General features: G+C 40.7%; 1 protein-coding gene across 1 annotated transcript in view; it reads left to right on the top strand.

Annotated features, from left to right (window-relative positions):
- The window catches only part of LOC138212149 (uncharacterized), a 39,868-nt gene extending 26,177 nt beyond the window's left edge, over positions 1-13,691 (top strand). The window contains exons 32-49 of the mRNA XM_069172424.1: positions 467-760; positions 893-1,186; positions 2,074-2,367; positions 2,500-2,793; positions 3,700-3,993; positions 4,126-4,419; positions 5,307-5,600; positions 5,733-6,026; positions 6,914-7,207; positions 7,340-7,633; positions 8,540-8,833; positions 8,966-9,259; positions 10,147-10,440; positions 10,573-10,866; positions 11,755-12,048; positions 12,181-12,474; positions 13,011-13,154; positions 13,248-13,691. Of these exons, the coding sequence (XP_069028525.1) occupies positions 467-760; positions 893-1,186; positions 2,074-2,367; positions 2,500-2,793; positions 3,700-3,993; positions 4,126-4,419; positions 5,307-5,600; positions 5,733-6,026; positions 6,914-7,207; positions 7,340-7,633; positions 8,540-8,833; positions 8,966-9,259; positions 10,147-10,440; positions 10,573-10,866; positions 11,755-12,048; positions 12,181-12,474; positions 13,011-13,154; positions 13,248-13,333 (4,934 nt within the window). The 3' untranslated portion in view covers positions 13,334-13,691. The remainder of the gene's footprint in view (positions 1-466; positions 761-892; positions 1,187-2,073; positions 2,368-2,499; positions 2,794-3,699; positions 3,994-4,125; positions 4,420-5,306; positions 5,601-5,732; positions 6,027-6,913; positions 7,208-7,339; positions 7,634-8,539; positions 8,834-8,965; positions 9,260-10,146; positions 10,441-10,572; positions 10,867-11,754; positions 12,049-12,180; positions 12,475-13,010; positions 13,155-13,247) is intronic.

Below are 13,691 nucleotides of genomic sequence, written 5' to 3'. Positions count from 1 at the left end.
CATGTTTCATTTTAATACCTCTGTTCAAGAAGAAGACAATTTCTGATAAAGATCAACCAGTGAAACCAGCAGCTCTTAACAAACTTACAAACAGTGTTGTCATCAGTCAGCAGCTGCTTCTTGTAGATATGTTTTTATTGTCACTATAAAAACTGAAATTCAAAAAGATAAGGAGTTGGAGAAAATAGCAAAGCCCAAAGAAAGAGGAGTGTCATCTGCATAGTGTTTCATGTTTATGTTAAGAATGTATCTTTACATTTAGTCTGATTAAAACCAGTTTTGGATAAATGAGGTGGGAGATTTTTCTATCTTCAATGCATCCAAAATTCTGCCCTAAATTGTTGCTGGGGTTGTTTTCTTTGCCACATGTTCATTTAGCTTTGAAGAAGAAAGCTTATACAGCTCTGATTGGAGCTGCCAATCTGCAGACTGTCATTCAGCTTCTTTGTTACGTGATCTGTTTCAGTGAACCTCCCAAAGCCCACCATCTCCATGAATCCAGCCGGTGAGGTTACCTGGGGTCAAGACGTCAGCATCACCTGTTCCATCTCAACTCAGTTCTCAGGAGGAACGTTCGTTCTCACCAAGACGTCAGGCTCATTCAGAAAGACTGAAAGATCAAGTTCCACCTCTGCTACCTTCAGGATCCGTAACGTGGACTTTGATGATGACGGATCGTACCGGTGTCAGTACGAGAAAAGCATTTCAAGTCAAACGTTCAGATCATCCCTCAGTGACTCTGTTCCACTCGTCGTTAGTGGTAAGAAAAACATCCTGTTTCCTTCATCGGTGTGAAATAATAGAAAGCTAACAAAGTAATAACATTTCAAACAAGTGTAACTCAGTATACCTGCAACACATTGAACCTTCTGACATCACGCTGCTTTTTCAGTGACCTTCGGGAAGCCCACCATCTCCATGAATCCTGCCGGTGAGGTCACCTGGGGTCAGAACGTCGGAATCACTTGTTCCATCTCAACTCAGGTTTTAGGTGGAACCTTCATCCTGACGAAGACGTCGGATTCATCCACAAAGAATCAAACTTCAAGAAGCAACTCTGCTACCTTCAACCTTTCTGAAGTGGACTTTGATGTCGAAGGACTGTACCAGTGTCAGTATCAGAAGAGGGGACCGAGGCGTGAATTCATCTCCCAATCGAGTGACTCTGTCAGGCTTTCTATCACTGGTAAGGAAAGGAAATTGGACTTCTTTTGAACATCTGACAAGAAATACGACTCCAGATTATCCATAACTGCACATACTTTGTACAACTACAGGATGTTTTCGTGATATTTAGTACAAGAAAAATATCACGATTTCCGTTCTTATTTCAACTAAACTGTTTGTTTTTCATTTTTTCATGGATGAGAGCTGATGATAATTTAACACCCATTTTGTTTCATGAATACAAACACATCCAAAGGTTTCACTTGCTGTTTATTGCTGTGAGAGTGACTGACAGTCTGATGGGTTGTCACAACCTCCCAAAAATCTCTTCTGTCTTTAAAAGTGAAGTTTTGCTTGTAAGACAATTATGAAGTCAGCACAATTTTGTCTGAAGTCGGGTAAACATAAGACAGTTTCCAAAGAGTATTTGTTTTTAAAAACATGTTTCATTTTAATACCTCTGTTCAAGAAGAAGACAATTTCTGATAAAGATCAACCAGTGAAACCAGCAGCTCTTAACAAACTTGCAAACAGTGTTGTCATCAGTCAGCAGTTGCTTCTTGTAGATATGTTTTTATTGTCACTATAAAAACTGTAAATTCAAAAAGATAAGGAGCTGGACAAAATAGCAAAGCCCAAAGAAAGAGGAGTGTCATCTGCATAGTGTTTCATGTTAATGTTAAGAATGTATCTTTACATTTAGTCTGATTAAAACCAGGTTTGGATAAACGAGGTGGGAGATATTCTATCTTCAATGCATCCAAAATTCTGCGCTAAATTGTTGCTGGGGTTGTTTTCTTTGCCACATGCTCATTTAGCTTTGAAGAAGAAAGCTTATACAGCTCTGATTGGAGCTGCCAATCTGCAGACTGTCATTCAACTTCTTTGTTACGTGATCTGTTTCAGCGAACCTCCCAAAGCCCACCATCTCCATGAATCCAGCCGGTGAGGTTACCTGGGGTCAAGACGTCAGCATCACCTGTTCCATCTCAACTCAGTTCTCAGGTGGAACATTCGTTCTCACCAAGACGTCAGGCTCATTCAGAAAGACTGAAAGATCAAGTTCCACCTCTGCTACCTTCAGGATCCGTAACGTGGACTTTGATGATGACGGATCGTACCGGTGTCAGTACGAGAAAAGCATTTCAAGTCAAACATTCAGATCATCCCTCAGTGACTCTGTTCCACTCGTCGTTAGTGGTAAGAAAAACATCCTGTTTCCTTCATCGGTGTGAAATAATATAAAGCTAACAAAGTAATAACATTTCAAACAAGTGTAACTCAGTATACCTGCAACACATTGAACCTTCTAACATCACGCTGCTTTTTCAGTGACCTTCGGGAAGCCCACCATCTCCATGAATCCTGCCGGTGAGGTCACCTGGGGTCAGAACGTCGGAATCACTTGTTCCATCTCAACTCAGGTTTTAGGTGGAACCTTCATCCTGACGAAGACGTCGGATTCATCCACAAAGAATCAAACTTCAAGAAGCAACTCTGCTACCTTCAACCTTTCTGAAGTGGACTTTGATGTCGAAGGACTGTACCAGTGTCAGTATCAGAAGAGGGGACCGAGGCGTGAATTCATCTCCCAATCGAGTGACTCTGTCAGGCTCTCTATCACTGGTAAGAAAAGGAAATTGGACTTCTTTTGAACATCTGACAAGAAATACAAATCCAGATTCTCCATAACTGCACATACTTTGTACAACTACAGGATGTTTTCGTGATATTTAGTACAAGAAAAATATCATGATTTCCATTCTTATTTCAACTAAACTGTTTGTTTTTCATATTTTCTTGGATGAGAGCTGATGATAATTTAACACCCATTTTGTTTCATGAATACAAACACATCCAAAGGTTTCACTTGCTGTTTATTGCTGTGAGAGTGACTGACAGTCTGATGGGTTGTAACAACCTCAAAAAAATCTCTTCTGTCTTTAAAAGTGAAGTTGTGCTTGTAAGACAATTATGAAGTCAGCACAATTTTGTCTGAAGTCGGGTAAACATAAGACAGTTTCAAAAACTGGGCCGATACAGGAAGAGTGTTTGTTTTTAAAAACATGTTTCATTTTAATACCTCTGTTCAAGAAGAAGACAATTTCTGAAAAACATCGACCAGTGAAACCAGCAGCTCTTAACAAACTTACAAACAGTGTTGTCATCAGTCAACAGCTGCTTCTTATAGATATGTTTTTATTGTCACTATAAAAACTGTAAATTCAAAAAGATAAGGAGCTGGAGAAAATAGCAAAGCCCAAAGAAAGAGGAGTGTCATCTGCATAGTGTTTCATGTTAATGTTAAGAATGTATCTTTACATTTAGTCTGATTAAAACCAGGTTTGGATAAATGAGGTGGGAGATTTTTCTATCTTCAATGCATCCAAAATTCTGCCCTAAATTGTTGCTGAGGTTGTTTTCTTTGCCACATGCTCATTTAGCTTTGAAGAAGAAAGCTTATACAGCTCTGATTGGAGCTGCCAATCTGCAGACTGTCATTCAACTTCTTTGTTACGTGATCTGTTTCAGCGAACCTCCCAAAGCCCACCATCTCCATGAATCCAGCCGGTGAGGTTACCTGGGGTCAAGACGTCAGCATCACCTGTTCCATCTCAACTCAGTTCTCAGGTGGAACATTCGTTCTCACCAAGACGTCAGGCTCATTCAGAAAGACTGAAAGATCAAGTTCCACCTCTGCTACCTTCAGGATCCGTAACGTGGACTTTGATGATGACGGATCGTACCGGTGTCAGTACGAGAAAAGCATTTCAAGTCAAACGTTCAGATCATCCCTCAGTGACTCTGTTCCACTCGTCGTTAGTGGTAAGAAAAACATCCTGTTTCCTTCATCGGTGTGAAATAATATAAAGCTAACAAAGTAATAACATTTCAAACAAGTGTAACTCAGTATACCTGCAACACATTGAACCTTCTAACATCACGCTGCTTTTTCAGTGACCTTCGGGAAGCCCACCATCTCCATGAATCCTGCCGGTGAGGTCACCTGGGGTCAGAACGTCGGAATCACTTGTTCCATCTCAACTCAGGTTTTAGGTGGAACCTTCATCCTGACGAAGACGTCGGATTCATCCACAAAGAATCAAACTTCAAGAAGCAACTCTGCTACCTTCAACCTTTCTGAAGTGGACTTTGATGTCGAAGGACTGTACCAGTGTCAGTATCAGAAGAGGGGACCGAGGCGTGAATTCATCTCCCAATCGAGTGACTCTGTCAGGCTTTCTATCACTGGTAAGGAAAGGAAATTGGACTTCTTTTGAACATCTGACAAGAAATACGACTCCAGATTATCCATAACTGCACATACTTTGTACAACTACAGGATGTTTTCGTGATATTTAGTACAAGAAAAATATCACGATTTCCGTTCTTATTTCAACTAAACTGTTTGTTTTTCATTTTTTCATGGATGACAGCTGATGATAATTTAACACCCATTTTGTTTCATGAATACAAACACATCCAAAGGTTTCACTTGCTGTTTATTGCTGTGAGAGTGACTGACAGTCTGATGGGTTGTCACAACCTCCCAAAAATCTCTTCTGTCTTTAAAAGTGAAGTTTTGCTTGTAAGACAATTATGAAGTCAGCACAATTTTGTCTGAAGTCGGGTAAACATAAGACAGTTTCCAAAGAGTATTTGTTTTTAAAAACATGTTTCATTTTAATACCTCTGTTCAAGAAGAAGACAATTTCTGATAAAGATCAACCAGTGAAACCAGCAGCTCTTAACAAACTTGCAAACAGTGTTGTCATCAGTCAGCAGTTGCTTCTTGTAGATATGTTTTTATTGTCACTATAAAAACTGTAAATTCAAAAAGATAAGGAGCTGGACAAAATAGCAAAGCCCAAAGAAAGAGGAGTGTCATCTGCATAGTGTTTCATGTTAATGTTAAGAATGTATCTTTACATTTAGTCTGATTAAAACCAGGTTTGGATAAACGAGGTGGGAGATATTCTATCTTCAATGCATCCAAAATTCTGCGCTAAATTGTTGCTGGGGTTGTTTTCTTTGCCACATGCTCATTTAGCTTTGAAGAAGAAAGCTTATACAGCTCTGATTGGAGCTGTCAATCTGCAGACTGTCATTCAACTTCTTTGTTGTGTGATGTGTTTCAGTGAACCTCCCAAAGCCCACCATCTCCATGAATCCAGCCGGTGAGGTTACCTGGGGTCAAGACGTCAGCATCACCTGTTCCATCTCAACTCAGTTCTCAGGAGGAACGTTCGTTCTCACCAAGACGTCAGGCTCATTCAGAAAGACTGAAAGATCAAGTTCCACCTCTGCTACCTTCAGGATCCGTAACGTGGACTTTGATGATGACGGATCGTACCGGTGTCAGTACGAAAAAAGCATTTCAAGTCAAACATTCAGATCATCCCTCAGTGACTCTGTTCCACTCGTCGTTAGTGGTAAGAAAAACATCCTGTTTCCTTCATCGGTGTGAAATAATATAAAGCTAACAAAGTAATAACATTTCAAACAAGTGTAACTCAGTATACCTGCAACGCATTGAACCTTCTAACATCACGCTGCTTTTTCAGTGACCTTCGGGAAGCCCACCATCTCCATGAATCCTGCCGGTGAGGTCACCTGGGGTCAGAACGTCGGAATCACTTGTTCCATCTCAACTCAGGTTTTAGGTGGAACCTTCATCCTGACGAAGACGTCGGATTCATCCACAAAGAATCAAACTGCAAGAAGCAACTCTGCTACCTTCAACCTTTCTGAAGTGGACTTTGATGTCGAAGGACTGTACCAGTGTCAGTATCAGAAGAGGGGACCGAGGCGTGAATTCATCTCCCAATCGAGTGACTCTGTCAGGCTTTCTATCACTGGTAAGGAAAGGAAATTGGACTTCTTTTGAACATCTGACAAGAAATACGACTCCAGGTTATCCATAACTGCACATACTTTGTACAACTACAGGATGTTTTCGTGATTTTTAGTACAAGAAAAATATCACGATTTCCGTTCTTATTTCAACTAAACTGTTTGTTTTTCATTTTTTCATGGATGAGAGCTGATGATAATTTAACACCCATTTTGTTTCATGAATACAAACACATCCAAAGGTTTCACTTGCTGTTTATTGCTGTGAGAGTGACTGACAGTCTGATGGGTTGTCACAACCTCCCAAAAATCTCTTCTGTCTTTAAAAGTGAAGTTGTGCTTGTAAGACAATTATGAAGTCAGCACAATTTTGTCTGAAGTCGGGTAAACATAAGACAGTTTCCAAAGAGTATTTGTTTTTAAAAACATGTTTCATTTTAATACCTCTGTTCAAGAAGAAGACAATTTCTGAAAAACATCGACCAGTGAAACCAGCAGCTCTTAAAAAACTTACAAACAGTGTTGTCATCAGTCAACAGCTGCTTCTTATAGATATGTTTTTATTGTCACTATAAAAACTGTAAATTCAAAAAGATAAGGAGCTGGACAAAATAGCAAAGCCCAAAGAAAGAGGAGTGTCATCTGCATAGTGTTTCATGTTAATGTTAAGAATGTATCTTTACATTTAGTCTGATTAAAACCAGGTTTGGATAAACGAGGTGGGAGATATTCTATCTTCAATGCATCCAAAATTCTGCGCTAAATTGTTGCTGGGGTTGTTTTCTTTGCCACATGCTCATTTAGCTTTGAAGAAGAAAGCTTATACAGCTCTGATTGGAGCTGCCAATCTGCAGACTGTCATTCAACTTCTTTGTTACGTGATCTGTTTCAGCGAACCTCCCAAAGCCCACCATCTCCATGAATCCAGCCGGTGAGGTTACCTGGGGTCAAGACGTCAGCATCACCTGTTCCATCTCAACTCAGTTCTCAGGTGGAACATTCGTTCTCACCAAGACGTCAGGCTCATTCAGAAAGACTGAAAGATCAAGTTCCACCTCTGCTACCTTCAGGATCCGTAACGTGGACTTTGATGATGACGGATCGTACCGGTGTCAGTACGAGAAAAGCATTTCAAGTCAAACATTCAGATCATCCCTCAGTGACTCTGTTCCACTCGTCGTTAGTGGTAAGAAAAACATCCTGTTTCCTTCATCGGTGTGAAATAATATAAAGCTAACAAAGTAATAACATTTCAAACAAGTGTAACTCAGTATACCTGCAACACATTGAACCTTCTAACATCACGCTGCTTTTTCAGTGACCTTCGGGAAGCCCACCATCTCCATGAATCCTGCCGGTGAGGTCACCTGGGGTCAGAACGTCGGAATCACTTGTTCCATCTCAACTCAGGTTTTAGGTGGAACCTTCATCCTGACGAAGACGTCGGATTCATCCACAAAGAATCAAACTTCAAGAAGCAACTCTGCTACCTTCAACCTTTCTGAAGTGGACTTTGATGTCGAAGGACTGTACCAGTGTCAGTATCAGAAGAGGGGACCGAGGCGTGAATTCATCTCCCAATCGAGTGACTCTGTCAGGCTCTCTATCACTGGTAAGAAAAGGAAATTGGACTTCTTTTGAACATCTGACAAGAAATACAAATCCAGATTCTCCATAACTGCACATACTTTGTACAACTACAGGATGTTTTCGTGATATTTAGTACAAGAAAAATATCATGATTTCCATTCTTATTTCAACTAAACTGTTTGTTTTTCATATTTTCTTGGATGAGAGCTGATGATAATTTAACACCCATTTTGTTTCATGAATACAAACACATCCAAAGGTTTCACTTGCTGTTTATTGCTGTGAGAGTGACTGACAGTCTGATGGGTTGTAACAACCTCAAAAAAATCTCTTCTGTCTTTAAAAGTGAAGTTGTGCTTGTAAGACAATTATGAAGTCAGCACAATTTTGTCTGAAGTCGGGTAAACATAAGACAGTTTCAAAAACTGGGCCGATACAGGAAGAGTGTTTGTTTTTAAAAACATGTTTCATTTTAATACCTCTGTTCAAGAAGAAGACAATTTCTGAAAAACATCGACCAGTGAAACCAGCAGCTCTTAACAAACTTACAAACAGTGTTGTCATCAGTCAACAGCTGCTTCTTATAGATATGTTTTTATTGTCACTATAAAAACTGTAAATTCAAAAAGATAAGGAGCTGGAGAAAATAGCAAAGCCCAAAGAAAGAGGAGTGTCATCTGCATAGTGTTTCATGTTAATGTTAAGAATGTATCTTTACATTTAGTCTGATTAAAACCAGGTTTGGATAAATGAGGTGGGAGATTTTTCTATCTTCAATGCATCCAAAATTCTGCCCTAAATTGTTGCTGAGGTTGTTTTCTTTGCCACATGCTCATTTAGCTTTGAAGAAGAAAGCTTATACAGCTCTGATTGGAGCTGCCAATCTGCAGACTGTCATTCAACTTCTTTGTTACGTGATCTGTTTCAGCGAACCTCCCAAAGCCCACCATCTCCATGAATCCAGCCGGTGAGGTTACCTGGGGTCAAGACGTCAGCATCACCTGTTCCATCTCAACTCAGTTCTCAGGTGGAACATTCGTTCTCACCAAGACGTCAGGCTCATTCAGAAAGACTGAAAGATCAAGTTCCACCTCTGCTACCTTCAGGATCCGTAACGTGGACTTTGATGATGACGGATCGTACCGGTGTCAGTACGAGAAAAGCATTTCAAGTCAAACGTTCAGATCATCCCTCAGTGACTCTGTTCCACTCGTCGTTAGTGGTAAGAAAAACATCCTGTTTCCTTCATCGGTGTGAAATAATATAAAGCTAACAAAGTAATAACATTTCAAACAAGTGTAACTCAGTATACCTGCAACACATTGAACCTTCTAACATCACGCTGCTTTTTCAGTGACCTTCGGGAAGCCCACCATCTCCATGAATCCTGCCGGTGAGGTCACCTGGGGTCAGAACGTCGGAATCACTTGTTCCATCTCAACTCAGGTTTTAGGTGGAACCTTCATCCTGACGAAGACGTCGGATTCATCCACAAAGAATCAAACTTCAAGAAGCAACTCTGCTACCTTCAACCTTTCTGAAGTGGACTTTGATGTCGAAGGACTGTACCAGTGTCAGTATCAGAAGAGGGGACCGAGGCGTGAATTCATCTCCCAATCGAGTGACTCTGTCAGGCTTTCTATCACTGGTAAGGAAAGGAAATTGGACTTCTTTTGAACATCTGACAAGAAATACGACTCCAGATTATCCATAACTGCACATACTTTGTACAACTACAGGATGTTTTCGTGATATTTAGTACAAGAAAAATATCACGATTTCCGTTCTTATTTCAACTAAACTGTTTGTTTTTCATTTTTTCATGGATGACAGCTGATGATAATTTAACACCCATTTTGTTTCATGAATACAAACACATCCAAAGGTTTCACTTGCTGTTTATTGCTGTGAGAGTGACTGACAGTCTGATGGGTTGTCACAACCTCCCAAAAATCTCTTCTGTCTTTAAAAGTGAAGTTTTGCTTGTAAGACAATTATGAAGTCAGCACAATTTTGTCTGAAGTCGGGTAAACATAAGACAGTTTCCAAAGAGTATTTGTTTTTAAAAACATGTTTCATTTTAATACCTCTGTTCAAGAAGAAGACAATTTCTGATAAAGATCAACCAGTGAAACCAGCAGCTCTTAACAAACTTGCAAACAGTGTTGTCATCAGTCAGCAGTTGCTTCTTGTAGATATGTTTTTATTGTCACTATAAAAACTGTAAATTCAAAAAGATAAGGAGCTGGACAAAATAGCAAAGCCCAAAGAAAGAGGAGTGTCATCTGCATAGTGTTTCATGTTAATGTTAAGAATGTATCTTTACATTTAGTCTGATTAAAACCAGGTTTGGATAAACGAGGTGGGAGATATTCTATCTTCAATGCATCCAAAATTCTGCGCTAAATTGTTGCTGGGGTTGTTTTCTTTGCCACATGCTCATTTAGCTTTGAAGAAGAAAGCTTATACAGCTCTGATTGGAGCTGTCAATCTGCAGACTGTCATTCAACTTCTTTGTTGTGTGATGTGTTTCAGTGAACCTCCCAAAGCCCACCATCTCCATGAATCCAGCCGGTGAGGTTACCTGGGGTCAAGACGTCAGCATCACCTGTTCCATCTCAACTCAGTTCTCAGGAGGAACGTTCGTTCTCACCAAGACGTCAGGCTCATTCAGAAAGACTGAAAGATCAAGTTCCACCTCTGCTACCTTCAGGATCCGTAACGTGGACTTTGATGATGACGGATCGTACCGGTGTCAGTACGAAAAAAGCATTTCAAGTCAAACATTCAGATCATCCCTCAGTGACTCTGTTCCACTCGTCGTTAGTGGTAAGAAAAACATCCTGTTTCCTTCATCGGTGTGAAATAATATAAAGCTAACAAAGTAATAACATTTCAAACAAGTGTAACTCAGTATACCTGCAACGCATTGAACCTTCTAACATCACGCTGCTTTTTCAGTGACCTTCGGGAAGCCCACCATCTCCATGAATCCTGCCGGTGAGGTCACCTGGGGTCAGAACGTCGGAATCACTTGTTCCATCTCAACTCAGGTTTTAGGTGGAACCTTCATCCTGACGAAGACGTCGGATTCATCCACAAAGAATCAAACTGCAAGAAGCAACTCTGCTACCTTCAACCTTTCTGAAGTGGACTTTGATGTCGAAGGACTGTACCAGTGTCAGTATCAGAAGAGGGGACCGAGGCGTGAATTCATCTCCCAATCGAGTGACTCTGTCAGGCTTTCTATCACTGGTAAGGAAAGGAAATTGGACTTCTTTTGAACATCTGACAAGAAATACGACTCCAGGTTATCCATAACTGCACATACTTTGTACAACTACAGGATGTTTTCGTGATTTTTAGTACAAGAAAAATATCACGATTTCCGTTCTTATTTCAACTAAACTGTTTGTTTTTCATTTTTTCATGGATGAGAGCTGATGATAATTTAACACCCATTTTGTTTCATGAATACAAACACATCCAAAGGTTTCACTTGCTGTTTATTGCTGTGAGAGTGACTGACAGTCTGATGGGTTGTCACAACCTCCCAAAAATCTCTTCTGTCTTTAAAAGTGAAGTTGTGCTTGTAAGACAATTATGAAGTCAGCACAATTTTGTCTGAAGTCGGGTAAACATAAGACAGTTTCCAAAGAGTATTTGTTTTTAAAAACATGTTTCATTTTAATACCTCTGTTCAAGAAGAAGACAATTTCTGAAAAACATCGACCAGTGAAACCAGCAGCTCTTAAAAAACTTACAAACAGTGTTGTCATCAGTCAACAGCTGCTTCTTATAGATATGTTTTTATTGTCACTATAAAAACTGTAAATTCAAAAAGATAAGGAGCTGGAGAAAATAGCAAAGCCCAAAGAAAGAGGAGTGTCATCTGCATAGTGTTTCATGTTAATGTTAAGAATGTATCTTTACATTTAGTCTGATTAAAACCAGGTTTGGATAAATGAGGTGGGAGATTTTTCTATCTTCAATGCATCCAAAATTCTGCCCTAAATTGTTGCTGGGGTTGTTTTCTTTGCCACATGTTCATTTAGCTTTGAAGAAGAAAGCTTATACAGCTCTGATTGGAGCTGCCAATCTGCAGACTGTCATTCAACTTCTTTGTTACGTGATCTGTTTCAGTGAACCTCCCAAAGCCCACCATCTCCATGAATCCAGCCGGTGAGGTTACCTGGGGTCAAGACGTCAGCATCACCTGTTCCATCTCAACTCAGTTCTCAGGTGGAACATTCGTTCTCACCAAGACGTCAGGCTCATTCAGAAAGACTGAAAGATCAAGTTCCACCTCTGCTACCTTCAGGATCCGTAACGTGGACTTTGATGATGACGGATCGTACCGGTGTCAGTACGAGAAAAGCATTTCAAGTCAAACGTTCAGATCATCCCTCAGTGACTCTGTTCCACTCGTCGTTAGTGGTAAGAAAAACATCCTGTTTCCTTCATCGGTGTGAAATAATATAAAGCTAACAAAGTAATAACATTTCAAACAAGTGTAACTCAGTATACCTGCAACACATTGAACCTTCTAACATCACGCTGCTTTTTCAGTGACCTTCGGGAAGCCCACCATCTCCATGAATCCTGCCGGTGAGGTCACCTGGGGTCAGAACGTCGGAATCACTTGTTCCATCTCAACTCAGGTTTTAGGTGGAACCTTCATCCTGACGAAGACGTCGGATTCATCCACAAAGAATCAAACTTCAAGAAGCAACTCTGCTACCTTCAACCTTTCTGAAGTGGACTTTGATGTCGAAGGACTGTACAAGTGTCAGTATCAGAAGAGGGGACCGAGGCGTGAATTCATCTCCCCATCGAGTGACTCTGTCAGGCTTTCTATCACTGGTAAGAAAAGGAAATACGAACATAAAACACGTCATAAACCAAAACACAGCAGTCGTGTAGAAACATGATCGAGTCTGTTTCGACCTGCTAACAGAATGAGAGATTAATTCCGTTTATTTACAGCTGCTGCTGTCGTCTTCAAAACTGTGACAACACGTCAGAAAGTAAAATCAACAGAATGTGCATCTGCTTCCAGCTTCACAGATCGTTGTCGAGGGTTTCTGCTCGTTGTCCTGCTGTCCGACAACTTTACTGTTCTGATTCTCTTTCACCACTTTCACATTTTTTACCTTTGGCTGCCACAAGCATTTATTTCCAACCAAAAAAGTTCAGTTGGAATATGCGTTGAGAATAAAGAAGTCCAAGAGATTTATATTTTCTTCATCCTCTTTCACACCCAGTGTGACTGCAGAGGCCCAACGATAGATATTTATATATCAGGTGCAACTCGGGTGAAAACGACTTTCTGTAGAGTGGCAGGAGATTGAATCCGACATGTTTTGAAGGAGAAACCGATCCCGTGTTTCCTCTCCTAGCGTCGTTGCGTTGGGCCCTGGCAGCATTCGTCGGTCTCCTGATGATCCTACTGGTCTTTTCGTTGGCGGCCTTTGTGGTGATTGCTGTGGTGTTCAGGAGAAGAACACCAGCCGATCGGCCCGGATCCCTCGAACAAATTCAGAGTCGGTGCTCACCTCGACACCTTTTATATGCACATTTCCATCAAAGTGTTTTTTCTGTGTGTTCACATTTGTGTTCCGTCGTTTGTGCTTCAGTGGACATCAGACTCTGGAACGAGTACGAAAATGACGTGGAGGACAAGGAGGACAAGGAGGACGAGGGACACCAAGGAAAGAAATGAGGAGTAGGAGTCAGCGAACGATCACCTTCATCATTATGAGGATGTGAACTTTGATGTAAATAACAAAAAGGCCCAGAACTGATGCAAGTAAAAGGACAACCGGCAGTAAATCTGGAACAGTGGAACCGAACTCTCACGGGAAGCATTGAGGGAGAGAAGCTCAGTTCAACACGCTGTTCTGACCTGCATGAGTCTCTGCATGAACACTGATCACATGCTGTACCAGCAACCAACACAAAGGAAGTCTGAACCTGTTGGAAACGACACGTACACTCTGAAATGTTATGAACATAACTTCTGTTCTCACCTGCTCTCATATCATAAACAAACGAATCTAATGTGTCAAATAAATCACCAA

The sequence above is a fragment of the Embiotoca jacksoni genome, unplaced genomic scaffold, assembly GCF_022577435.1.
Source record: "Embiotoca jacksoni isolate LCO1_2020_lvr unplaced genomic scaffold, fEmbJac1.0.p SCAF_53, whole genome shotgun sequence".
Taxonomy (NCBI): Eukaryota; Metazoa; Chordata; class Actinopteri; family Embiotocidae; genus Embiotoca; species Embiotoca jacksoni.
Note: the sequence above shows the minus strand (reverse complement) of the source record. Positions and strands in the feature narration are given on the sequence as shown.